Source organism: Canis lupus, chromosome 11, assembly GCF_048164855.1.
Source record: "Canis lupus baileyi chromosome 11, mCanLup2.hap1, whole genome shotgun sequence".
Classification (NCBI taxonomy): Eukaryota; Metazoa; Chordata; class Mammalia; order Carnivora; family Canidae; genus Canis; species Canis lupus.
Window position 1 is genome coordinate 13687121 of NC_132848.1, and position 27462 is coordinate 13714582.

Below are 27462 nucleotides of genomic sequence, written 5' to 3' on the forward strand. Positions count from 1 at the left end.
CCCTCAAGCCAAAGGCATAATGAAGTGCACTGATAAACAATATTTCAGTCTTTATAGATTTTGTCTGCTGCACAGGTGGGTCTCTTTTGCCTCCATGGAAGCTGAGTGTGCAAATGAGACTCCATCGGCCGAGGAACTAAAAGCTCTGTATCTCAGAACTTGAAGGCAGAATGGGTTTATTGCCAGTTCTTCCTGAAAGAGAAAGTTGTGCGTTCAGCATCTGAGCCCTTCTCTGAGACGTGACTTTTCCAGGAAGAGTGCAATGCGCCTGGCTCATTTTCTTCTCTGTCCTGTACTTTCTTTCTTTTTTTTTTTTTTTTTTCTGTCCTGTACTTTCAAAACGAATGGAATGAAGCCACCAGATTCAAGTACTGCTCCCCTTTGAACTCAGTGGTAGAGGCTTAGAAATCCTTGTCCCCAGGAAAAATCAAAAGGAGGTACAAGAGATTGAGGGAGAGAGATGGAATCACATTATGGAAGCTCCGCGCAGAGCAGTATGTCAGGTTTTTTTTTTTTTTTTTTTTTTTTTACCATGAACCACAATAAGATACACGTGGTTCCCAGAACAATTATTGGTTCTCCCACCTGGTGCTCTCTCTGATATTTTCTGATCTGTTCTGTTCTAGTCTATGCTGGTTGCAAGCCATTAATATGACTTAAGAACCCACTAATGAGGTACGACCCACAGTCTGAAAAGCTCGAATAGGATACGGCTGAGCAAAATCAGTTTCTGGGATAGCCATGCTGAGCAGAGGCGGAGAGCCTCCTCCAGGTCCCCGAGACAGGTACGACACCTCGACTGTGCCATAGCCCCGGCCCCTGGTAGTTCCCTGCCTTCTACACGTGACACAGGAAGCACCCCCCAACCTTTGCTCTTAACCCCCACCTGGCCCCAGAGTTTCATTTGCCCCGAATGAATGGACCCAAGGTGATTTGCAGATGAGGTTGGAGGAGTTAATAGATGGGTCCGGTCCAGTGGTTCCTAGACTCCGCTGTCCATCAGAGTGATCGGGGGAGCTTTTAAAACTCCTGGTGCCCAGGTTGCGTCCAACCCCTGTGGATTCCCAGCGCCTGGGGTGGGAGCCAGACATCAGTAGTTCTCAAAGATCCCCAGTGATTTCAACTTGCAACAAAATTTAGGAACATCTGCCCCAGTGCACAGAACTGCACAGCGAGCTGGCCATTTTAGCCTTCTGGGCCTGGGCCGGCACCCTGCGGCGCTTCCCGGGGCTTGTTTAAAATGAGGAATCTTAGGTCCTAAGCCCCAGATAGTCTGATTCCACCATCGCCCAGGAACGTGCAGTTGGAATTCAAAGTACCCTCGGCTCATGGATGTAGTCTGTGCTACTTTGAGAAGCGTTGAGAGGATGCCTTGATTTACCTTTTGGAACTGCATGGAAACTTCAAACCCTGACCAGCTGAGACCACCCCACCCCACACCCCCTCGGCATTAATACAAGCAGGTCTGGTTCGGCCGAGCACATTCTCTCCCATGTACAGGTGTGCGCGGGTGAGTCAGGTGTCACTCCCAGGACGACATTCTGCTTGCTCTGGGCACACGATGGGAGGCTAGGGGGGGAGCTGACTCAGCCTATAAGAGCTCGGCCAACGGGGAACCCTGGCACAGCCGTGAACACCACCGTGCCCTCGTCACCTCCGTCACGCAGAGTGGCTGCAGCCTTTGCTGAGCCCGAGAGGACCGCGCCTCTGAGACCTCGAGCCACAGAGCACAGGCCAGGAGGCCTTCCTGGGCCACATCCGCGGGGTGCTACTTAGTGAAAGGGGGTCGCGGGTTACAGGACCTCAGGAGGCGGCGGGGCCTATGGCCCGGGCATCACCTAAAGGGAGAGCTTGGGTCCCAACGGCCACTTGACCACTGTTTTAACGTCAGTTAACCCTAAGCATAGCTAAAAATCCCAATGGGGTCTCTTCAGACTCTCTCATTATAGAAGAAGCTCAAGGAACTTCATGATCAGATTCCAGGGCTATAAGAAAACTGAATACTGCTCTTTCTTCAAATTTTACTGTTCTCTCTCTCTCTCTCTCTCTTTTTGAGTAGGCTCCACTCCGGAGTCCAACGTGGGGCTTGAACTCACAACCCTGACATCAAGACCTAAGCTGGGATCAAGAGTCAGACATTTAACTGACTGAACCACTCAGGCGCCCCAAATTTTACTGTTTCCTAATCACTCTCATGGGCTACCAGGCACAGAAGGAAATGCTTTTAGGGGGTCCCTGGGTGGCTCAGTGGTTGAGCGTCTGCCTTCGGCCCAGGGCATGGTCCTGGGGTCCTGGGATTGAGTCCCATGTCGGGCTCCCTGCATGGAGCCTGCTTCTCCCTCTGCCTATGTCTCTGCCTCTCTCTTTGTCTCTTGAATAAATAAATAAATAAAATATTAAACAAAAAAAGGAAGGAAATGATTTTAGAGAAAGAGAAATGCGATGTAAGGATACAAAGTTCAGCTGTAAATATATTTGTGCCTGACTCTGAAAATGATTCATGTGAGAAAAGATTTGTAGCATTTTTTACTGACTCATAAAATCCCCATCCATTAGGGGACCCCATGTACTTAGGGACCCCATCCATTCCCGCTGATAGCTGTGCTCCTGGGATCCGCACGGTGCCTGGCATGTGAGCCGCACTCCACAGATCTTTGTTGAATAAGGACACGCGTGACACACTTAGCGACAGCTCTAGTAATGTTTCTTTGAGAGGAATGTAGATAATGTCCCATTACTGATTTTGTGCTTCTCGTGAGTAACTTTGAAGAGAAATCCTTTTTTTTCCCTGATCACTGTGAAACACCCGATAAAATGTTTTGATTCAGTCTCACTCTGTAAAGCAAACACCCAATTACGGCCATGGCTTGAATCGGTGAAGGTCCGGAATTGTGCACCCAACTGGATTTAGGATGAGGGACACGGCCCAGGGCCTGCGGTTGGAATGCCTGGAATTTCCCAGGGCAGCTTTGTCGCCAGTAGGCGAAGTGATAGAGACACTTCTGCTACAGCTCCTCTGGCGAATAACTGATAAGAGACCAGTTTAGGGAATTTTCAGCACACTAGGCCGCGTTTTGCACCGGATCGTTATTTCTATTTTCATGTGAGCAGAAACAAAACCATTTAATCTCTAATTTGAGAAATTTAGCCTGTAACATCAAAGCCTATGTACTACCCCGAGAGCATGCATTTGGTCCCTTGAATGATCCAGACGACTAACTCATCTGTCCGACTTAGAAGCAAGGCAAGTTCAAGGACCAGCAGAGGAGTGACCCGGCCATCTGGTTCCCACCAGGGGACTGCCAGCCGCGTCAGAAGGAGCTGCCGTTCCTCGCTCTGTCTGCCCTCCCTCAGTGCCCCCCAGCCTGTCCTGAACCTTTGGGGCACAGACCCTTCCCAAGCGAGGCCTACAGGGGACAGGGACATTCTCATTGCCTTAAAGGCCACGGTTTCTCAGAGTGTGGTCCAGGGACCCCCTGCCTCAAGGTGTCCACCCGGGATCTACTGAGTCGCAATCCCTGACCTCTTGCGATCTGCAGTATCAATTTTCCACACTAGCTACTGTGCCTTGGGGTTTGAGAAGCCGTCCTTTTGCTTTTTTTTTTTTCTTAATTTTTTATTTATGCATGAGAGAGAGAGAGAGAGAGGCAGAGACACAGGCAGGGGGAGAAGCAGGCTCCATGCAGGGAGCCCGACGCGGGACTTGATCCTGGGTCTCCAGGTTTAGGCCCTGGGCTGAAGGCAGGTGCTACACCCCTGAGCCACCCGGGCTGCCCTTGAAGCCGTCCTTTCTCCGATGGGCGATTGCATGTCGGAGAGTCACCTGACCCGGAGTAGGTCCTCGGGTCCCCAGCAGGACCCAGCCCACGCTCTCCTCCCTGCCGCGGAACAGGAGCCTGGAGCAGGTGCCTAGGTGTCAGCGGGCCTCGGTGCATCCCCGCTGTAAGGGCACGGCCCCAGGTGGGGACGGGAGCCTGGGGATGGATGGCCCAGGAGCAGCGGGGGACCCAGTCCTGTGTGCGCAGGAGCACCCGGGCCTGGGGTCCGCGGCAGCTCTGCTGTCCTCTTGCAGGGCCCAAACCTTGCCGTCTACACCCCTTCCTGATGCTCCTTGCCTACTACTACTGACTTTCCCGGTGGACGCCAAAGCCTTTACCCCTGGGGTGACGGAAAGGGTTTGATCAAGCTCCGCAGGGGAGCCTGGCGCCCTCCACCTTCAGGGCGTAAACCCAGGCACAGGAGCGGGTTGAAAGGCAGGAGGCCCAGGCCTTACAGCCAATGGTCTGGTCCAGCAGGTGTGAGCCAGGGCCCGGGAAGACGCATTTTAAATAAACAACTTGGGGCACCCGGGTGGTTCAGCCGTTGGGCATCTGTCTTGGGCTCAGGTTGTGACCCCGGGGTCCTGGGATCGAGTCCCACATCAGGCTCCCTGCAGGAAGCCTGCTTCTCCCTCTGCCTGGGTCTCTGCCGTCTCTCTCTGTGTCTCTCATGAATAAAATTTTAAAATCTTAGGAAAAAAAAAAAAAGCAACTCAAGCTTTTCAAGATGTAAGGGGCCTGGGGTCTGCAGAACACACCTTGAGACGCACTGGTTTAAATGCCCAAGGAGTGAACATTTCCAGATTCACTTGCAATGGTCGGGGGTGGTGGTGGTGGGGAGAGCAGTAGTCCAATATTCCAAGTGCCTTGGAAAAGGGCTCAGGGTAAATACAAGTAGAAAACAGACATTTGCACAAGTTTGACAAGGATAAGCCTCGGTATTATGAAAAGTACCCCTCAAGGAAATGACATCGCGCCGGCCCCGCAGAACCGAGTACAGCTCAGCCCTCTTGGAACTCCGCTCTGAGCAGAGCCCCGAGGCCTCTGCACCCTCCCCACCCTCCCATCCTCTCCATCCTCCCCATCCTCTCCACCCTCCCATCCTCTCCATCCTCCCCATCCTCTCCATCCTCCCCATCCCCACCTTCCTGGCTTCCTCCCGCTGCGCTTTGAGTGTGAAGGTGATACTGGAAGGGCAGTTGGGCCTGGCAGCCTGATTCCCGTCGGCATGCCCTCTCCTCTCCCCACGGATGCGTCAGCACTAGAGAAACACCACCTTTATTCACCCAAATTAACTTGCACTCTCACTCATCAATTTGGAGCAGTTCAAACCCTTCCTGCTGGTTTTTAGGACTTCCTTCGGAGGTAGAAATTTTTACTGCAGTTGAAAGTTCAGGACATTAGAAAATTCAGTTATCAAGTGGCATTTCTGACCAGGTCATTCGGAAGTAGTATTCAGCTTTTAAATTTGGAAGTGGCAGGATGATTTTTTTTTTTTAAGTCTCTACTGGTTTTGCATCATAATAAACCTGTGTATTTGCCGGGCTATTTGTACCCTTCATCTGAATCCTTGGCCTACTCCTCGGACCACGCTGGCTTCTCACATCTTCCTCTGTACCCCAACACCATCCTCTACTCTCCTCCTTCCTTACTTCCACCCTGACTTTCACAACTTCCTGGTCACAGCAGATCAAGAAGACCTGGGATGTCACATCAAAGGAGCCTTCTAAAGTGACCAAAAGGTGACATCATGCCCATGTGCTGCATGATTTCATTATTACCCGCAAGATTTCATTACTGCCGTGTGCCAAGTACTGCTCTGAACGCTATGCAGGTGTTAATTTATTTAGTCCTCCCTACAAGCCTGTGAAGTGTAGGAGTGTATTATATTTTATTACCGTATTATAAATTACTACTAGTTCGTTTTATGGATGAGGAAACTGAAGCATGGAGAGGGTAACCAATTCACATAAGTCATGTGGATTATAAGTGGTGGAGGAAGGATCCGAACTCCTACTCTGCTCTTAGTCACTACCTACATCGTTTACGTAAGAAGGCAAAACTAGATCAAGCCAAAGCCAAGCCAAAACTTCCAAAAGAAGCCCCCTGATACTAATCTTTAAAACAAAATCTGTTTTCAAGGACATATGGAAAAAGGAGACTGTACTCTATGCAAAAGCAGATTTTATATTGCCTGTCTGCTCACGAACACATCCAGCAAACTCTCGGATCTACTAACAACAACCCAGCACAACGACCAGTTTTTATTCAGTGCCTTCCAACGATGATCTCATTTAATCCTTACCCCATTGAAGGCTGGTTTAACAGCATCTATCCTAATTGTTAACACACCAGAGAGAGCCACCCTTCCAACATGATATATTCTCAGCATACTGTGTCCAGCAGTCCAGGCAAAACAATTGCATCTATTTTTTTTTAAGATTTTTCTTTTTTAAGTCATCTCCATACCCAACCTGGGGCTTGAACTCACAACCCCGTGATCGGGAGTTGCATCCTCTACAGGCTGCACCAGCCAGGTGCCCCCAACTCCATCTACTTTGAGGAGTAACAGAAGCAAAAGATCCACACTGCCTAGATGAAAACCCACAGTGCTGGTTCCTTCTAGAATCCGCTTATGTTTTGGGAAAAGCGTTGACTTAGGAGTTCCGAACCTGAGTTATAATTCTGGCTCTTCCATTAATTAGCTGTTGATCCAGGGCAGGTCTCAGCCTCTCTGAATCTATTTCCTACCTTTCTCATGGGTTGTTTTTTTTATTTTTTTTTGAGGTCCAAATATAATATTTATGAGAATGGATAAACTATACAGTGCTAGAAAAGGTTGGATAGTATTAAAGATGGTTCTAATAAATATGCTAATTATTATTACAGTATATTTACCTAAAGTGACTCTCTGCCACTTAATTTGAAATTGACTGCTTACCACTTCCCCTCCTTCCTCCCCATCCCCCAGGTAAACTTCTCAAGAGCAGTAACTATGTGTTATTCATTTTTGCCTCTTAAGACTGTTTCTGGGGCCCCTGGGTGGCTCAGGGCATGACTCCGGGGTCCTGGGATCGAGTCCCACATCAGGCTCCCCGCAGGGAGCCTGCTTCTCCCTCTGTCTGTGTCTCTGCCTCTCTTTCTATGTCTCTCATAAATGAATAAATAAAATCTTTTTAAAAAAAGATTGTTTTTGGCACATAGTAGGTAATCAATAAACGTTTTTTGAATGAATGAATAAATAAAGGACAATTTCAGAGGAATTTTGAAGGTTCCCATGTAGGTTGAGAGAAGTCCATGGAGGGAAAAGCCATTCACAATACCTGCTTCAACCACATGGTCCATGGTGGGGAACCTTTTGTACACAGCGGTGCTCACAGAGCGGAAGATGAGCAGAGACGTGAGGTTGACGTAGCGCATCAGGGTCCTTCTGAGCAGACGCCCATGCTCGTCCCTCCCGTGAACACTGCTGGAGATGAGAAACATCAGCCTGTCGGGCCAGGGCAGATTCACAAACTGGTTCCACCACCGGTTCACTACCAGAGTCACATAAAATCCTGTAAAATAACACAAAACTGTAAAGCAATTTCTTACAGCAGTTGTTGTTGACACTGATGCTTTTAGCAGAATTTCAGCCTTTTTTTAGGGACTGGGGTGTAAAAATATGTTGTTATCCGTATCTTATGATTTTTGCCCTCCAAAAAATAAATAAATAAATAAATAAATAAATAAGGAATTTGTGCCTGGCAATGCCATAGTAAGTGGGTGTTAGGGGTCAAATAGTGACAGCAGAAATGGACAGTTAGTGAAGAGAAAGCTTGATTGTCCAATAGCAAATTATTACCTCAAACTGGTTTGGTGTTAATTTAGCAAAAGCAGCCTTGAAGGCAAGCCTTGTGGATGATTCTGGTTCTATTGCAAGCAGTGGCTTTTCAGGCATGCCTCTCAGCTTGGAAACACTCCCATGCAGAGTCATCGGTGTCATCCTAATGGAGACAACTGTGTGGCTGCATTCTGCGTGTGACCTATACTTACCAAGCACAAAGGTTACTGGAATTTGTTCAGCATATCTGTCACAGTAAATTGATAATTTTTCAAAGTAACGTTTTTGGGCTCCTGTAAGTAACAATCTGGAGCAAAAATAAAATGCACAGCCCTTTATGATATTATACTTCTGCACCTGCTTTGCAAGTGATATTCAGTGCAAACAATTAAGCACAAATAATTGTAAATTTTTTTTTAAGGAGCAATAATGTATATTCCTACCTAAGCTGATGTATCTCAAAAGCTTTTTAATTGCTGAATGTTTCAAGTACCAATATTTTTAGGACATGAATGTTATTGGCCATTAGACAGTGGGGTTTATTAACTTTTATTCTTAAATACTTAATATTTTAAACTTTTATATGATGAATGCATTGGATTTAGAGCAAAATACCTCATTAAAGAGTCCAACTTTCCAGTATTCACCAGGTAGGCTTAAAAAAAAAAGTGTCTTGATTAAGTGAATTACAGTTATTAAGTTAATTACTAAATAATAACCCCAAATTTGGCATCTTAATCTTGCTTTCCCCTGAATTAGCATATTCTTGATTATATGTGTTATACTTCAAGGGATGGTTATAACTATTTTAAAGCCTACCATTACTTAAAATATAAAACAATAGACGTAACAACTAGAGGTAAGCATTTTTATTGCTATATTTGGTGGGTTTGTATTTGTATAATATAAATTTAAACATTTATATTACAGATCTGACCAAAACCCATCATCTGGTATTGTTAGACATAAATTCATTTAATGAAACTATTATTGATATTGATGTTACAGGGAGAGGATTCGGAGTCAGAAGAAATATCTCAAGGCAGGTTAATGGTAATGGTCAAGATCTAGAAAGAGGAGCAACACAGATGAGTTTGCATTAAAGAATGAGAACAGCTGTTCCAGGGGAGGAAGAAATCCCTTGGAAATCTGTTATAACCTGTCAAAGGCCTGAGTCAGTAAAACTTTGGTAAAGGGAGCGGAGGGATAAGGGGTAACAGGGCACCGCCAGTCAGGTTGCAGATGAAGAGCTGGTGCTGACAAAGACTTTGGGGTGCAAGGTGGGCTTGCGATTCCTGCCTCAGCTTTGGAGGAGGCGTCAGGAATTCTGAAGTCAGGAGCTGGTTGCACAGGCCTTGCAAGGTCAGGCCAATGACAAGTCACAGCCAGAGCAGTTTCGGATACTCAACTAGAAATGGTCAGAGGATTTAAATGTGGAAAGCACAGACCGTAAGGTCAGAAAAAGCCAGGTCTGGATCCCAGATCTGCCCCTTAACAGATGTGGACTTGGGGCGTACGTTTAAATATCTCTGAGCCTCAGTTTTCTCTTTTGTAAATGGGGCTAATAATACCTATGTGTTATGAATGTTACAAGGATTATAGAATTTATTATATATAAAACCACTTCACATGTGGCATCACAATTAATCGATAATAAAGTGGTTGCCATTATTAATGATCGGCCAAAGGAAAAAATACTGAGCTAATAGTTACATAGAAAGTTTACAAGCTAGAAAGTACTAGAATGATGATTTTGTCAAAGTCAACCGAAAATAAAAAGAGATATAATCAAAGTAATGAAATCTGGCTGGGTCTTAGGATTTTTGCTAAGTACAATTATTTGCTTATAAGAGAATTTTAAAAGTTAGGATCATTGGTACACATGAGAATGACACTATGTCAATATTTTTCTACAGCTATATTTGGCTTTCTTGAGACATTCAGCCTATAGTCCTTGGTATACCTTCAACCAGGATTAAGTATCTATTTTAACAAGATTTTTATAGTTGGACTTTAAAAAAATGAAGAATGACTTGCACAACCAATCATTGTTACAAATGTAAGCACTCTTCGGTCTTTAGAAAAAATATATGCGCACAATTTTGTGGGGTATAAATAAGATAGTGGAGCAAAAGTTGAGGCCCCATGAGCATTTCTGGCTACGGTGCAGCTGCTCTAAGTGCTATTCTATCCTAAGCAGCGGTAGCAGCAATAAACTCACATTAGTAAAAATAAACTAATGAGACAATTATTCTGAAACGTCACGTGTCTTCCGCCATTTCATATTCTGAAGGATTAAGTGGCACAGAAATAAATTGTCAAAATGATATTGCACTTACAAGACACATCTGAAAAATTACTAGGGGTTCGTAAATAAAACTTTCCCTTTACAGATATTTTGATATGCAGCAAAATAGCTGTTCCTATTCTACTTTTGATAATTATCAGCTGGCCAGATTACTACCTTCTTCCTCAGAAGGAGTCCTGGTGCTGCAAAGAAGAAGGTAGGTAAAAGCAATGATAACACAAATTTGTTCATCTGTATGCAGGAAAGAACAAACTGAAGTTCATAGAAAAGGTGGAAATACAGCCTCAAAAACCTTTAGCTTTTTATTTTTATTTTAATTTTTTTTACCTTTAGCTTTTTGAAGTTTTAACTTCCCCCAAAGTAGAAATATATGCAATCAGTTTTAATAAAAAAAATAACTCATAAAGCTGCTCTTTTGTACTATGGATCAAATTTTATTGAGACTATAATTTTATGCATGAAAGTATTTCTTGGACATGATTTTGTTCAAATTTTCTGTAAATCTGACAGGCATAGTTTGTGATGTTATAAAGAATAAACATCTTGTGAATATAACATGCTCCAAACTCAGAAGATATAAACAAAATAAATTAGGTTTCAGGCCTTTATTTAGTTGAGGTTTTGGCAAGATTGGCAGGCGCCATCCAGGATAAAATCTTGTCATTTCAGGCAAAAGGAAGGAAAATTGCCTGATATACATCGTTCAGGAGCATGTGAATTATGCAGGTAGTTGCTATAAGCTGTCAAATCGCACATTGAAATGATCAGTGACATAGCTGGGAGAGGCACGGACGGTTATTTGTCTGTGGCCTTTGTCATTCAAAATCATCCCTGAGCGAGGATTTAAGTATCAATCTTCCTTTTTACACCTCTAGCAAAGTTCTGGCAGCGTGACCAAGCCTCATCGTGGTCCATTAACGTGGGGCTAGAATGAGAGCCACCGGGATATGATAGTCAGAGTCCACTTCACATCCCAAGCACGGCTAGGTGTGGATTAGAATACCTTGTCCTGGGTTGAAGGTAAGAGAGGATCATGCAAAGGAGGAGGTTACATAATGCAAAAGTCAGCAGCAACCAAAGACTTGGATTTTTGAGACTGTATTCTTACATGATACTTGATGGCCAGATAAGGAGACATGCAAAGGAAAGTACCTGTACACCAAACTTATGGCCGTGTAAAAAACAGCAAAGACAATAAATTCCCTGTACAGTAGTTTGTAGATGCTCCCTCTCCACTTGAGGAGTAACCTATGAAATCCAAAAAAAGTCGCATTTGCTACTTTACTGGAGTACGTGACAGTCATCTTGGGGAGCTTTTTTTTCTAGAAGAACAAGAAGACAAAACACAAGTAAAAAGCAATGTGTAAGACTGAGCGTAAGTCTATGTGTCAAAGAAACCCAAGCCACTAACCAGTTAGCCACCTCCTCATTCTGTCTTTCTCTGTTTAAACAATTTGGGATTTGAAGATAAGCACCATCTCCACGCGAAATCTTTTAGTAGAAAAGGGGAGGAAAGTAGCCTCTGGGAAGAGTGATATTAGAACTTGCCTTAATGTCTACATATTATTTTCAGGTTTTGTAGTCATCACTCGGTAACATTTGAATGGACAAGTATGATACAGGAACTGTATCACCTGTGTGGCATCACCTGTCATGTATTTTCTTAACGTGTGGGAAGATTGAGGGTATCGATATGCTTTATTAGTGGACATTTTCCAAACACTAACCAAACTTAACTGCTTGGGTCTTTATTTGCTCAAGTATGTAAAGAAGTATTTGTTTCACCCTTAAATTTCCTAAGGGGGAGCTTAATGGCTCTCTTCTTAGAAATCAGGAGATATTGTTGGAAAGAATCAAGCCTCTTGTGGGAATTTAATTCCTGGGTCCCCTGGAGGCTTTAGTTGGATGTAGGTATCTCTGTGGTGGAGCTTCACCTGCCCGGTTAGCACTTTGTACACTTTTTGAAAAGTAGGGCCACAGTGGTGCACTTGCCCCCTGGACAGTCGTGTACAAAATACTTAGGGGAGGGGGGGTTCACTTTCTGTTTGGAGCTGACCAAAATGTGGCCATTATTTAGGGCTCTTTCTACTTGGGCCTGTTCCCTGGATGTGAGTCGGATGAGAACTGGACCCCAATGCCTCGCTCCAGGGAGTTCCCTGCAATTCCATTGCTTTTCAACAAGACAGCAAACATTCAGGTTCTGAGATGGCCCTGAAGTAACCTTCGCTTGAAAGTCCTGCACCGCTGCTCTCTAACGTGGAGCATAGACAGACAATGAAAGTTCTTTGCAATCTTTTTTGTTTCCAAAGGATCTATAAGGAGTCTTACCGAGCTGCTTAGATGGAAATTATGGAGGTTTTCGGTGGAATTGGGGTAGACAGAGGAACCAGATCCTCTAGCACATTTCTTACATGGAGTAGCCTGCCAAGCACATTTTATCTAAACAAGAAAATTTCCTGTCTTTATTCAGAGGTGGGAAAACAATCCAATTCTAATTCGCCTAGTTTCCCTAGAGAAATAAGACGCTGGCACCATATACTCACAAACTTAAGACTTCAACGTCACGGATTTTAGTAAAGAAGCCGGGGCCTGTTGGCATGAGTAAGTGGCATTACGAGAGGACGGGAAACCAGTTTCATTTTTCCATCTTTACCTTGTCTCTCTGTCTAATGTGAGTGCAGCCAGATTTGGGGAAGAGGGACATTAGAAATGAAGCCCACTTCATAACTTGCTCTCCTGGGCAGCACCGTTTTAGGTAACAGTCCTCAACTCTCTGCAACGGGTCGCCCCGCTATTCAGCCTTCAGAAAAGTTAAGGTCACATAGAGCAGAGGTCAGAGTGAGAATGCATAGGGTACACTCCTTGTGCACTAACCTATTTCTTGGGTTGGGAGGCTCCGGCAGGAAAGAAAATCTTCACATTTCAGGCTCCCCCTGAAGAGGTGCCTTCAGCTCGGGGTTGTGCTCGGCTTCACGCTTGGCTCACGCACGGTCAGATTTCTTTCCTTCCCTGGCCACCGAGAAGGCCCAGAGCGTGACAAGCACAGGAGTTCAACGTCTTTCCGCTTGTGGAGGCCTGTTTATGCCAATTTGCCCACTGATGACAGTTATAGCCGGGAACAAACAGAAGCAACAGCTGCTGATGTAGCTTTTCTCTACTCTATAATTATAACTCCACCTGCCGCCCCAAGTACCCCTTTGAATGAGAAGTCGGAGGTGACATGAAGGAGGTTGGGCCCTTGAAGTCTGTTATTTTCATTTTGATTTGACCCTGGGACCCAGGGACAAGGATCCATTTTTCCCCCAAAGTGTTCCTTCTGAAGAGGCTTCACTGGCCAAAAAGGGGCATCGGGACAGTCTGTGTGTGCTCACGATGAAGAGTGAGTTGTTGTGAGGCCATAAACTGGGGCAGAGGAGAATATAAACGAGATTGTCACTCGTTTGAAAGGGAATTGAGAATGTGACCAGCATGCTGTGTGTGTGTGCGTGTGCATGTGCGTGCGTGCGTGCGTGTGCATATTTTAGAAGAGCATAGAAAATAATTTTTTTTTTTTTTTAGCATAGAAAATAATTATGTGACGGCTTAGCCAGTGGAAAATAACACACGGATTCATTATGTTTGTTATCCTTCCATGGTGAGCTCAGAAATTTTTTTAATAATTCAAAACGACTTCCATAGTTTCCGTCTTCAAAGAGAGAGTTCATTGGCATTTTTAAGTTAATGAAGTAAATCACTTCAGGGCCAATTTAGGGCCTTTGCAACCCTCTCAAGTAGTGTGTGCACCAAGCATTGCAACTGCAGCTTACCTGAAATGACTACAAAAAACATATTTTTGTGAGAAAAGAATAAAAAAAATATGCTTATTCTAAAATTGAGAAATATACATTCAAAAGGGTTTTGTTGTTGTTGCTGTTTTTTACAGCATTTTAGGTTTTCTATGCATTTGCCTGGTTTCTTTATCAAACTGTAAGTACCCCAAAGCAAAGACAGAGGGTGGGTATCTGATTTCGTGCCCCCATTCCTGTTCATAGTTCCAGAATGAAGCCCTGTGTATAATGGATATTCAATATGCATCTGTTGCTTGGTTATCATCTTACCTGTCACTGTGATGCTTCCCTCATTTGGGGAGAATTTGTGAACATTTTAAAAGCACATATATAATGCTGCCCCTTTTACATTTGGTTGCCATGACGAGTGGTTGGAGAGACCCGATGTTGCATTTATAAGGGTTTGCAAGATTGACCAACGTTACAGAGTTTGAGCGAATCTAAATTCAAGTGCTTGTGAGACAGAGACATGGGAGGTGTTTTGGAAAATTCTTTCTTTTGTGTCTCCTACTGGACGCGTGGAGGCCTGATTCCCAGCAGCATGACTGTGTGGCCAGCTCGGTGGGGCCCTGTTGGCTGGTCTCACTTTTAAGCACACTTGATGATGTTCATGTTTCCCATCAGGCTGTTTTGAGGAATGACTAATTCATGGTCGAGATCGCATTCTAAATGCAAGTTAGTCACTAATGATTGGACTCAATGAAAAAACTCTCCTTATTGAGCTTATTGAGTGTGGTGCTATTTTTAATATGTCCCAAAGATGCCTTTAAGAAATCAATTCATTAGAAGGGACAAGTCACTGTACTTATTTCAAAACATCCAAAAAACACCAAATTGCGCAGTTAACTGTTCACATGACTTTTTGAAAAAAGCTTTAATGTTTCTTGTTTACAATGGATATTTTTCCAGATTCTGAAAGTAACATATGTTTATTAAAAGAACAAAGAAGAAAAAGCAAAACAGCATATGAAGAACAGAGTCCTACTGTATCATGCCACCCTAGAGGAATGATAATCATTTGGCATAAAGTTCATCTTCCTAGACTTTTGTAGAAAATATTTTAATTCCTATAATTAATAGCAAACAATATGACAGACATCTGTGTGTGTATATATATATATATGAACAAGCTATATATATATACACACACCAGAAATATTTTCTTTTTTTTTCAAGATTTTATTTATTTATGAGAGACACACAGAGGGAGGCAGAGACACAGGCAGAGGGAGAAGCAGGCTCCTTGCCATGAGTATGATGCAGGACTCAATCCCAGAACCCCGGGGATCAAGACCTGAGCCGAAGGCAGATGCTCAACCACTGAGCCACCCCAGGTGCCTCCAGACATATTTTCTTTTCGCAGCAAACATCAGGTTATGTGATCCTGACCACTCTGACTTCCAATGACCCCGATAAACACACTTGTCTTTGACTCCAGTAAAGATCCAGTGATGGGAAAATTCATCGAAAAGAACAACTGGTCATTTCAAAGTGATAAGAATACGAATATTTATCCATAGGTATCAGGATAAATCACCCGTTGTTCCTCAAGAGCAAACAAGAACAAATTGAGGTAGCCACCGCCCCTTCCTCGAGAAGAACCAGCTATTTAAAAAGTCCCACATTCATTTTATTTTTTGTATTTTTTTATTTTCTAAAGATTTTATTTATTTATTCATAGAGACACACACAGAGAGAGAGGCAGAGACACAGGCAGAGGGAGAAGCAGGCACCATGCAGAGCCTGACGTGGGCCTCGACCCAGGGTCTCCAGGATCACACCCTGGGCTGCAGGTGGCGCTAAACCGCTGAGCCACCAGGGCTGCTCCCACATTCATTTTAAACTCTTCTACTTATTTCATTGATGGGAGAAATCTTTGCCAAATTTCTTTTGAGTGTTTGTTTGAACATGGTCATGCGCATGCACAACTTTGCATTCAAATATTCAAACACCAGAAGTTGTGTTTTGGAGAACTGGATTCTGACTCTAAGACTTTTGGACCTTATTTTTAAATTTATTCTTGATTTTTTAAAAGCCTTTATCCACTTGAGAGAGAGAGCAGAGGGGCAGAGAGAGAGGGGCAGAGGGAGAGGGAGAGGCAGGCTCCCAGCTGAGCAGGGAGCTCAACCTCAGGCTCTGATTCTGGGATCCTGGAATCATGACCCAAGCCAAAGGCAGACACTTAACCAACTAGGCCACCCAGATGCCCCACGTTTAGACATTCTTAAATGAGGAATAAGAGATCAGTAACGTTTTTGAACAGGAAAGGGGCTTGAAAAAACTCTGTGTTGCAGAACGGTGAGTCTGTGAGCGGAGTGCGAGGGATTTGAGCAGGCAAGGACTGTAGGAGGGGAACCAGGCTGGAGTTCTTAGGGCTGTTCTGGTATCAACTGGGGTGGTGGGGGAGTGCAATGCAGAGGAAGGATGGTGAGAGAAAGCCCAGAGGAAAACTGCCACCTGGAGGGAGAAAAGGGAGCAGAGGCTGTGGGGAGCGCGAGGAGGGGGGAAGAGAAGTCTGATAGGATGCAGGCTTCGACTTTTGGGCCCATTTGCTTATGAAGAACTACAGAATAGGATTTCAAATTTGTTAAGTGACACGCTTCTCTGTAGGGCACCAAGTAACTCTGATATCTGATCTTGCAAATAAGAACATTTTATCAGGGAAAAAAAAATGGATGCAAAGTAAAACCACAAGTAGGAGCCCATGTGCCCATAAAAGGTCAAGTTGTTGAATTATGTATGATTAGCTAATCCTCAATTTTTCTGTTAATAAGTCTGTTACTGACGTTTCCCACACGTACTCATTTTGCTCTGTGCTGGATCTCTCCCAAAAGACAGTACTCAGTGCCAGAGCCCAAGAAAAATTCATAGAGTGAACTTTCAATTGAGAACATTCATTGATGCATTTTTTTTCCCCCACAGCAGAGTACCTTGGTTCAGTTGGTCTGAGAACCATGCACAGTGCTATTTTTTTCCCAACAGATAATCTTTCATGGGCTCAGAGGGACTGTAAACTTCTTGAGAACTGCTTTACTCTTTCTTGTTTCTCTTCCTCTATTTACTGGTTGCCATGAAGCGTGCAACTGTGGCCTAGCAAGCAGCTGATTGGGACAAGGCACGTGTCAGTCCAGATGTATGGAGGTTTCTGATACACGTTATTGGCCATAGGACTCTGCTAAACATCAAACCAAATTCGGGTTAATTAATTAGTTTCTTTTTGACTTCAGGGGAGAAATAGAGAACTGCCAGGATTAGAAAGACTATTGGATTTTATTACAGACGAAGCTCTAAGCTCCTAAGAGACTGGATATTTGAGGAGTCATCATTACTTTCTTTACACTGAGCAATTGCCAACTCAGCAAAACAGAAATGCTTTAGTTCAGATTCTGAAGGTTATCTCTTTCTAATGGAAGGTGCAGCAACTTTGTTCTATTTTAGGGATGGAAGCTTAGAGTCTAGAGAATTATTACAATGGTGTTTAAAGTGTATCCTGTGCTTTCTAATCAATGATATTGCTTAAATGGGTGGTACCACTTAGCTCAGGTACATTCTCGAGCGCTAAAGAAAAAAAAAAAAAACCCCACAACATAGAACATTAAGAAACAGTTTAGTTTTATATGAAAAAGCGTGCAAAGCCAAGTATATTGTTTATTCCAAACAGCTGAGAAATTCTGTTGCTTCGCCACCATAATAATAGAAGATTGGTCATCTGGAAATTGTAGAAATTACGTGGGCAAAGGGAAGATATAGGTAAAGAGAAAAATCCTATGCATAACTATCTGGACACCTCTGACTGACACCTTTTTGTCTGACGTAAAACGCAGGTGGAAATGAACAGATGTCGGTTCTGGTTATCTCCTATTGTGGGTTGCTGTTTAATGGCTGGGGAGGGTATTGGGTTTGGAGTAAAAGAATGAAGGAGAAACTTCGGTTTGTGCTCCATATGATTTTTTATTTTTAAAATATCCATATTTTCCTATTTAATCATATGCAATAAAAAAATTTATTTGATGTCACTTCCAAATCTATTCCTCCAACTCTGATTTTTTGCCCAGCTCCAGAATATTCTTAATGTTCTCATCAATATCTCATATCCAGCATGCCCCAAACTGGACTCCCGATCTTTTCCCTAAAAAATGCTCCACCTGCAACCTCTCATCTCAGTGGATGAAAATTCCTTCCTTCCAACTGGTGAAAACCTTGGCGTCACTCCTAGCTCCTCTCTTTCTTTCATACCACAGTCCAGTCTTCCACAAACCCTTCACTGTCCAAATATCCGCAGAATCTGTCACCTTACTCTCTTCTCACATCCCTGTTTCTTTCCCTCTCGCCTCCCCAGAGCCACCACGGTGGCTCTCCCAGCTTATTCCAGCAGCTTCCTGGCAGGCCTCCCTGCATTCCACTTGTTCCCTTCAGTCTTCTGACGAAAAGGCAGAGTGCTCACACTGAAAGGTAAGTCAGGTGAGTGATGTCACTCCTGCCCAGAGCCCTTCTATGGCTCCCTGTTAAAAGCCCAAGTCCCTAAATAGTCTGCAAGGTTCATGGCTTGGCCTACTTCCTCTTTGGTCTCATTTCCTATTACTCTCCTCTATCCTATGGGTTACACTCATCTCCCTTACTTTCTAAAACATATCTGGCGTAGTCCGATCTCAAAGTCCTAGGAATGGCTCATCTTTGTGCCTGAAATATGCTTCCCACAGGTATTTGAGGGTCTGTCTCCCTCACTTTTTCAAACCTTTGCTCAAATATTTTCTTAGTGATCGGATAATCTTACTTAAAATTGCATAATGACCCAGCACACCTCTCTCCCCATTGCACTCCTGACCCCCTTTATCCTTTTGCTTTTTACCCACACCGTTTATCTCCTTTAAATATACCGTCTAATTCACACATTTGTTATGTTTATCGTCTACTGATTCCTACTCAATTGGAAATTTCACAAGGGCAGGGGGCTGTTTCATTCATTGATGAGAACAAAGTGCGTCCAGTGCCTCGTTCAATAAATATGTATTGAATGAATAAGTCAAAGAAGAGACTAGAGAGGGTTCCACTGTTTCTCATGTGAATTTCATGAGAACAGATCCCATTATTTTGTTACTTGCTTTATCTCTAATGCCCCAAAAAGTGTCTGGCATCTAATAGGTGCCCAATAAAGATTTGTGAAATGAATAAGAGAACGAACACATATTTTTATTCAGATGTTTAGCCCATCTTTTCTTTTTTTTTTTTTTTAGCCCATCTTTTCATATAAATGCTTTTTATAAAATGAAAATGAAAAGTCTCAGTATTTTCCTCACAGCAGACTTATAGCACTCCAGAAAGCTAAAGACTGATATAATTTAGGGGCCTCTGAGTACTGACTTTGCATTCTCTCTGTACTGTGGAATGCTACACCTGCCTTGTGTGGTCACCTCTCTTCTGAATTTCTGTATCTTTAGATAACTCAGGAATTTAGAGAGTAGGGGTGTGAATGGCCTTTTCCAGACATCTATCTGTAACTGTGCGTCTTACATTTTCTTTCTTTCTTTTTTTTTTTTTTTTTACTGACCCCTCAGGGAGAGTCAGATGAGGATACCACTGTACATTAAGTAGCAATAAGGAAAGAGGCAGAAATAAATTGATCCCTTCTACTTCCTATTGACTACTCCAGAGCCTCATTTTGTTCCAGGCATGGGACTGAGCACTCACTTTGCTGGTGGCAAATGCATTGTACACCCATTAAAATAACAGGGTAATGAAAGGATGAATACAGTGAATGTTCTTTGATGATGATCTAGGTGGTGGTGATATCATTCTCGTGGTGCATAAGGTGTCTTGAGGTTCTTGACCCTGAATGCCTTTCTGGGATGGGCATATGATTCTTGGTGAAGATTAAATTAACCAAGTCCTTTAGTGAAATTTTGATAACTAAATCCCAATAGCAGAGTAATCGTATATGAGGGGTATAGACATTCCATTAAAAGGTATTTCATAGCCCATTCTGATATGTTTCAATATCTCTGTGACATAAAAATGGAGGTAAATTGAGAATTAAGTTTGCTTCACTCCTTACCACCCTCTACCTACACTGATAGTTTGAGGATGACTCATATTCACTCTTATCTGTTTTTCATATAGACTCATGATTAGACTAAATGAAAAGCACAGAAATGAGTTGCATAAAAGCAAACTCACAGAACTCAGCTCATAGACCTCATGGCATCCTATAAAAACATAAATATTACCTTTAGGAAAGTGAGGCCTGTTTGTGTGTGGACAAGGCTACTTTTCCCCTAGCATAGCATTATCTTGTTATAAGAAGACCAAAGAAAAAGTTAAGTAGTAGAGAGTTTCTTTTCTCTTATGGTACAACTACGGGGTTGCTTCTCTCTCTTTTGCTCCCCTTCTGCAAACTTGTCTTTAAAAAGTTTAATTTTGTTGTATTTATCATTAGACTATTTAAGAGAACTGGGATTATTCTTTGCTAACTTCATTAATACCTAACAAAATTACATATTACTGACTCAGCAATCCCATTACCAAGAATCAACCCTGAAGTGTGCCTCCAATAATGCATTATTGCAATAATTGCAATAATGCAATTGCCTCCAATAGGCAAGTGGTTGAATAAACTGTGGTAATCCACAAAATGGAGTACTACACAGATACAAAAGGGAATTGAATGATCTTTACAAATTGATATACAGTGACTTCCAGGGTGTATTGGGTGAAAAAAAAAAAAAAACAAAATGCAAAAGAGTACCTGCAGCAAATAAGCGCATGGAAAGATATTCAACATCAGTAGTCATTAGGAAAATGCACATCAAAACCACAGTAAGATATACTCCACACCCACTAGGATGGCTATAATTAAAAGGCAAACATGGAAAATAGCATGTGTAGGCAAGGATGTGAAGGAATTGGGACCTTTGTACATTGCTGGTAGGAATGTAAAATGGTTCAGCTGCTATGGAAAACGGTTTGGTGGTTTTTCCCAGAGTTAACCATGAAATTAGTCTATGACCCAGCAATTCTATTCCTAGGTTTTTATCCCCAAATATTGAAAATAAATATTCAAACAAATATTTGTACATGAATATTCATGGCAGCACTATTCACAATAGCCAAAAGATGGAAATAGCCCAACTGTTCATCAACTGATGGACAGATAAACAAAATGTAGTAAGCACATATAGTGCAATATCGTTTAATAACAAAAAGAAATGAAGTATTGATATGTGCTACAATGTGGATGAACCACAGAAACGTTTTGCTAAGTCAAAGAAGCCAGTTACAAAGGTCACCCATATTGTATAGTTCCATTTATATTAAATATCCAGACCAGGTAAGTCCATGGAGACAGAAAATAAATAAGTCATTGGGCGGGGGCTATGGGGAAAGAGATACTCTGTTTTGTAGTTTGGGAGGGCTCTGACTCTTAGAACCATAGTACTATTTCACATATTCCCAAAATAAAGAATTAAAATCCACTATAGGGATGCCTGGGTGGCTCAGCGGTTGAGCGTCTGCCTTTGGCTCAGGGCATGATCCTGGTCCCAGGATCGAGTCCCACGTCAGGCTCGATCTGCAGGATCTGCTCCTCTGCAAGGAGCCTGCTTCTCCCTCTGCCTGTGTCTCTGCCTCTCTCTGTCTCTCTTTCTCTGTGTCTCTCATGAATAAATAAATAAAATCTTCTAATAAAATAAAATCAACTACGATGTGGGGGGACCCCAATTTGGAATACAAAGAGTAACAAACTATGTAAGTGTGTTACTGATGAATGTCATGACCATACTAAAGAAGTTGGGGAAGAACCAACTAACTCTGGAAAATAGTATTTAGACTGTATAATGTAAGGTTAAAGACAGAACTATCTGCAAATATTATACTCTAGTTAGTAAATTTTTATCCTCAGGGGTATGGGTTAGCAATTCTGAAACTACTTTATCTGTATACTAGGATTGAACAAATGAGTAATGAGCTTCTTTGAGAAATGATTGATTCCAGGGAAGATAGAAGATGAGTCTGGAATATCTTATGGTGCCAGAAAGTACGGAAGTACTAAGAAATGATGGCATGTTTAAAAATGATACAGGAACCAACTTGAAGGAGCTTCTAATGAAAGCTGGGACAAGTTGAGCTAAAAAATAAACAATGATAGTACTGGATTATAACCCAGAAAGTAAAATAAATATCCCTGAGTCCATATGAATACAAATAAATAATTGAATAAATAAATAAATGGAGAGAAGGGACAGCTCTTCTTTAATAAATATAGAAGGAAGGATAGGAATAGAAAATCACCAAAAGGCAAAGACGAGAATAGTTAATGAACACTCAAAGTAGTGAAGGAAAGAATGTTGAAAATTGGATATTTGCATAGTCTCAAAGTATTTCCTCACAAGATAGTTTTATTTACAAAAGGATAAGTAGTCACTTTATAGAGATGAAGCCTGGCCAATACTGTATAACGGAGCAATCAAAATCAACTTGGCCATTAATAAATCATTGACATCGGAGCCATTAAATGAGGCACTGAGAAAGACACACCCTCACTCCCATGCACTCTCACCTCAAATGCATAACTTCAATTTAATAATAAGAAGACATCAGACCAGCATAAATTGAAAGATATTCTGCAAAATAATTGACCAGTACTCTTTGAGAGTGTCCAGGTCATGAGATGCAAAGAAAGACTGAGAAACGGTCACAGACTGGAGGAGGAGACTAAGGAAACAACTGGATCTTGGCCCAGAAAAAGGACATGAGTGGGACAACTGGTCAAATTTGGGTAAGGTCTGCAGACTAGTTAGTAGTATTGCATCAATGATAACTTCCTGGTTTTGACCATTGTGCTGTGGTTAGGTAAGATGTTAACGTTAGGGGAAGCCCGGTGAACTTGCACTACTGGTGCAACTTGTCTCTAAGTCTAAAGTTTTTCAAAATAATAAGTTAAAAAAGAAGTCCTCATTTAAAACCTTTTTGTTTATTTTGCTTGCTTTCACATTTAGCTGAACCAAGACTTTGAAAAGATGGGTAGAGTGACATCATTACTTTCCCTTCCAAAAAAGAAATTAAGGGATTAAGGAAGGACACTGGGATTATTAAATTAAGTTGCCTCTGGTCCCTCTCCCTTCCTAGAGAAAAGATTTAATTGAAGTAGGAAAATGGCAGGATGCGGGTGAGAGGATCCAGTGGGATGGAATGATCTGGGAACATGTTACCGTCCCTCTGCCGGAATGAGAGAGGGGAGGGAGAAGTCAGTGGAATCCAGAGAGGGTAGCTGAATGAAAAGAACAAGGAATAGGATTTGTGAGTGCCTTCGGAGGTGGGAGCAGGACACGACCAGCTGACAGTAACCAAGTAGGGGAGCCAGGTGAATAAAATGCCCCCGTCTTATTTCTCTTTTGTCTCCCAAGCTCCTGCCAGGGCCTCTGACTGGCTGTCCCCAACCAGAAGCTAGAGGTCATTTTCAACTATCCACCTCTAGGGACTCAGAGCAGAGTACAGAAGTCTGGAAGCAGATCTGAAGGAAAAAAGGAAGGGTATCAAGTATCAAGATCAGCTAGTCTTTCCCTCTCATTTTACAGATGAGCAAAAGAAGCCTCAGAGGGGGAAAATTGTATTCCATGTCATAATAAAAGGCAGTGTGGTAGGACTGAAAGCCCACTGGTCTGCAAGTTGAAGCACTGAGGTTCAGTCTTGGTTTGGCCACTACACTGGTCTTCAGCTTCCATGTCTGTGAATGAATGAGGTAGACTAAAGCAATGGTTTTCAAACTGGGGTACATATACCCTTGGTATATACCTGAGGGTTTGGAGGTAAAAGGGCATGACTAGTTTTAAATGAATCACTTTTTAGACCCACAACTTCCTTATGTGTGTGTGTGTGTGTGTGTGTGTGTGCGTGTTCTCGTCTAAAATTAACATGTACTTTCCTTTTCATGATTGTTCTACTTGAGAAAAGAACATTCCCCTCGGCCATCTCAAACATTACTGTAATGCATTATTGCAAGATGTGAAATTTGGGGACATTTTGAAAATGCATAGTTTTTGAGGCACTACCTGCAACAACAAACCAGAGAGCTTTAATGAAGAAATACTGAAAGGGGCAGCAGTTACTTAGGGCAAATGTGTGGTTCATACTTAGTACTTCTGGGAAGGGTTTGAATCTTACAAATAAACGCTTCACATGTCAAGCCTAAAGTTGAAAGCAGGTCTTTGTCCATTTAGGAGGATAAACAAAAAAAAATCAGAGTCTTAACTATAGAGAACACACTGGTGGTTACCGGAGGGGGGTGGGGGGATGGGTGCATTAGATGATGGGGATTACGAGTCCACCCACCTTGATGAGCACCGAGTAATGTATATAGTTGAAACGCTATAGTGTATGCCTGAAACCAATACAGCAATGTACGTTAATGACGGAGGCATTAGTTTTTTTTAAAGAAAAAATCAGATTGTGTCAAATAAACCTCAGTAAAGCTGTTAAGAACATTTAAAAAAAGAAGATTCTAATCTGATTCTTATTCAGATGATGAGCAACTTGAACTCTTCCAGGAACCAGTCATGCCACATACCAGGCTGACTGGCACAACCACAAGTGATAATACACAATTATTATTTCTTCCTCTTACACACATGGTTTTTATTTATTGTACGGAGCTCTTGCATCCTCACAGAAAAACCAGTTCATGGTGAGCTAGATGAAGCCAGCAGTTTCCAAGACCAGTTGTCATTTCCTTTGAACATTCTTAAACTCAATCATAGGAATTGCCATGCTGGGCCGGCCTCATGATTTATCTTACTCTGTTATCTATTTGAAGGGCAGCAGTGATCTCTTTGATGCCAACTTTAAGGCGAAGAATTTTCAAGTTTACAGTAGTTGTCAATTATAATCCCGCCTTCCTTACACTTCCCTAAACATCCCTTCCAATTTTTGAAAATAGTATTATTATTTTGTTAAAATGACAACATGCTCACAGTAAAAATGCAAACAAATCAGGAGAGTAAAAAGAAAGGACAAAAATACCCCAGATTCCACCAATCAATAATAACTGTTAACATTTGGTGGCTGTCTTTCCAGACACATTCCATGCCTAGATACACATGCACATTATTTTCCACAAATGAGACCATATTATACCTGCTGCGTGGTAATCTGCTCTTCCGCTGAACAACATGCTGTGGTATGTATGCTGCACATCACGTATGTTTTACGTCTGTGTTCAGCGCTCCCTTACTGAAGTCCACTTAGATTGTTTGCGATTTTTCATTTTTAAAAAACGCTATGATAAACATCCTTGTGCATATTTCTTTTCATGTTTCTGCAAGCGTCTCTGCATTAATGGATTGTATTATTTTTTAGATTGTAGACACCGTGGAGACTCTAATGAGAGCTATGGACCACCTCCCTTGCAAAATACACGTATTCACATACCTCATTTTGACTTGGACTTTTTGGTATGGTTCTTTTTTGTGTGCTTCCTAGATACACCCCTTGAAGCTCGTCCTTGCTAAGGATGCTTGCTAAAGATCTATGGCCCCCAAATTAAGAATACCCATTTTAATTCCAAGATATGAATTTTAATAGCCTTTACATTTATTTCTATTAATTTATGGCACTTGTGGTGCAAAGCACTCATATCTCTCTCTGTCTCTTTTAATTGGGTTCACCCTCCAGTCTGTGTCTAACTCTGGAGGTTTGGTGACACAGTAAATAAGCAGATTACATTAATCTCCATTGATTGCCATAGGGGCCAATGTGATTTTAAACGCAAAACAATGCATTCCATGTTACTTTATAGGCTTTAAGGAAATTTCATGAACAAAAAATTTCAGGGGTTAAAAAAATGTATCTGAATATTTGGTTCCTTCATTCAACAAATATAGTTATTGAGCTGTGTGCCTGTCTTGGTTCTGGGAGCCAGAGATAGAAAAGAAGAGTAAGGTTCCATCCCTTCCTTCAAGGGATTCACCCTCTAGAAGGAGAGTCGGACATATGAACACATCACTGTCAGGTGGAGAGAGATTACAGTCGGCTCTAACAGGGCAGTATGAACATAGAGGTGGGAAATATGGGGACCTTCAGGGGGCCTCTGTGGCCAAAGAACGGTGGCCAGGATGACAGAGCCATCCCCTCTGAGGTGTATTAGTAAGTCTGCTCTCTTCACGTGGCCCATTCTCCAGCTCCATGCCTCCGAATGTTCTTCCCTTTTCTCTCCCCATTGTTCACTTCCCAGGGAGACTCAATACTGACTTGAAATTCAACCGTAGAGATGGATGGCTAGAGTGAACCTAGGAAGCCAAATGGCTCACGAAGCCACTTAGGGAACAACCCACGACGCAGGTAGGTTGTTTGAGGATAACATTCACTTCTGCAGATTTGCAAGTATAGACGTCCTAGCTGTTGTGTCAGTCCAGTAGATGAACAGCAGGAGAAACCACAGGTCAGGTTTGCATATGAGTAAACTCAAGTGGATACGCAGTTGCTTGCTGTCCCGTGGAGTGTGTGAATCTTGCAAACACAGCAAAAGGCTGAAGATCTTGCTTTTTTTTTTTTTTTTAATTTTTATTTATTCATGATAGGCACACAGTGAGAGAGAGAGGCAGAGACACAGGTAGGGGGAGAAGCAGGCTCCATGCACCGGGAGCCTGACGTGGGATTCGATCCCGGATCTCCAGGATCGCGCCCTGGGCCAAAGGCAGGCGCCAAACCGCTGCGCCACCCAGGGATCCCAGATCTTGCTTATTTATTTATTCATTTATCTAGCCATACTTTTCATCTCTCGGCTTCGACTTATTAGTTTCAGCGCCCTTAGAAAGAAGCCACTTTGTCTCCACCACAGCCCAAGAGTCTCTTCAGTAGCTTGACTTCCTTTTGCAATAGGGTGAATCTCACCCGTCTGGTGTGGCTTCCACACCATTTCGGTCCTCGTCTCTATCATTGACTCTGTTTTTTCTGGTGCCTGTGTCTTTCCTCTTTCCTCACTGACCATCATCTCTTTCTCTAGGCTTCTCGCATTTGGATTGCCACTTATTAGCAATACATTTATTATTTCTAGGTCTTCAACCCACCTTCCACTCCCCTCCCTTACCTGCCCTCTTGAGTTAGGCCGGAGTTGCCCAGCACATGGCAAAAGGACATCCTCCAGCAGGGGTTACCTTTATATTTGAAAGAGGAGGAAGGAAAGGAGTGCAACCATTTCCCCCAGTGCCGTATTTCCTAAGGACAGCACTTAAAGTATTTAAATATATTTTCATTATGTTGGCTTCCCCTAGGATGTTGATGTATGGTTGTTTTCAGGACAAAGACAGATTAAACGAAAAGTTTGAGTGTGTGTGCACATTTCATTCAAAGTGAAAGTATATGTTGATGCACAGAATGTGTTTTTAATACATTTATTATTTACAGATATGAGTCACAGGCATCTGAAACCAAGCCTATTCAAGCCTACTGAGGATAGGGATAAGTGACATTTAAACAGGACAAAAGAGGATGACTGCTAGATCGTCCAGCATCCCTGTCATCGCTTCAGGCCAGTGACTTCTAAGAAAACATTTACAAATCTCTGTAATATTTCCTGCACTCTCAATGGTTTTCTTTGCCTGGGTTTCTCTTTTTCTTTTTCTTTCTTTCTTTCTTTCTTTCTTTCTTTCTTTCTTTCTTTTCTTTCTTTCTTTTCTTTGCACAATGGTGACAAAAAAA

At 42.5% G+C, this 27462-nt stretch overlaps 1 protein-coding gene and 1 long non-coding RNA gene across 2 annotated transcripts; one reads left to right on the top strand and one right to left on the bottom strand.

Moving 5' to 3' along the window:
- Positions 1-136: 136 nt before the first annotated feature.
- On the bottom strand, positions 137-7371 carry LOC140642532 (bestrophin-3-like). The gene is made up of 2 exons (XM_072843254.1): positions 7142-7371; positions 137-192 (listed from the first exon to the last, which is right to left on the bottom strand). The coding sequence occupies exons 1-2, from the start codon at positions 7302-7304 to the stop codon at positions 137-139; spliced, it is 219 nt and encodes a 72-aa protein (XP_072699355.1). The 5' UTR covers positions 7305-7371.
- On the top strand, positions 629-27462 carry LOC140642533 (uncharacterized). The gene is made up of 3 exons (XR_012038966.1): positions 629-785; positions 18116-18228; positions 27169-27462. It is a non-coding gene; the product is annotated as an uncharacterized lncRNA (long non-coding RNA).

Excerpts from the sequence above, each read along its gene's own strand:
- LOC140642532 (XM_072843254.1), bottom strand. The coding sequence starts at position 7,304 with ATGTTTCTCATCTCCAGCAGTGTTCACGGGAGGGACGAGCATGGGCGT. Across the intron at positions 193-7,141 it reads GGACCATGTGGTTGAAGCAG|GAAGAACTGGCAATAAACCC; the intron begins GTATTGTGAATG and ends TTTCTCTTTCAG.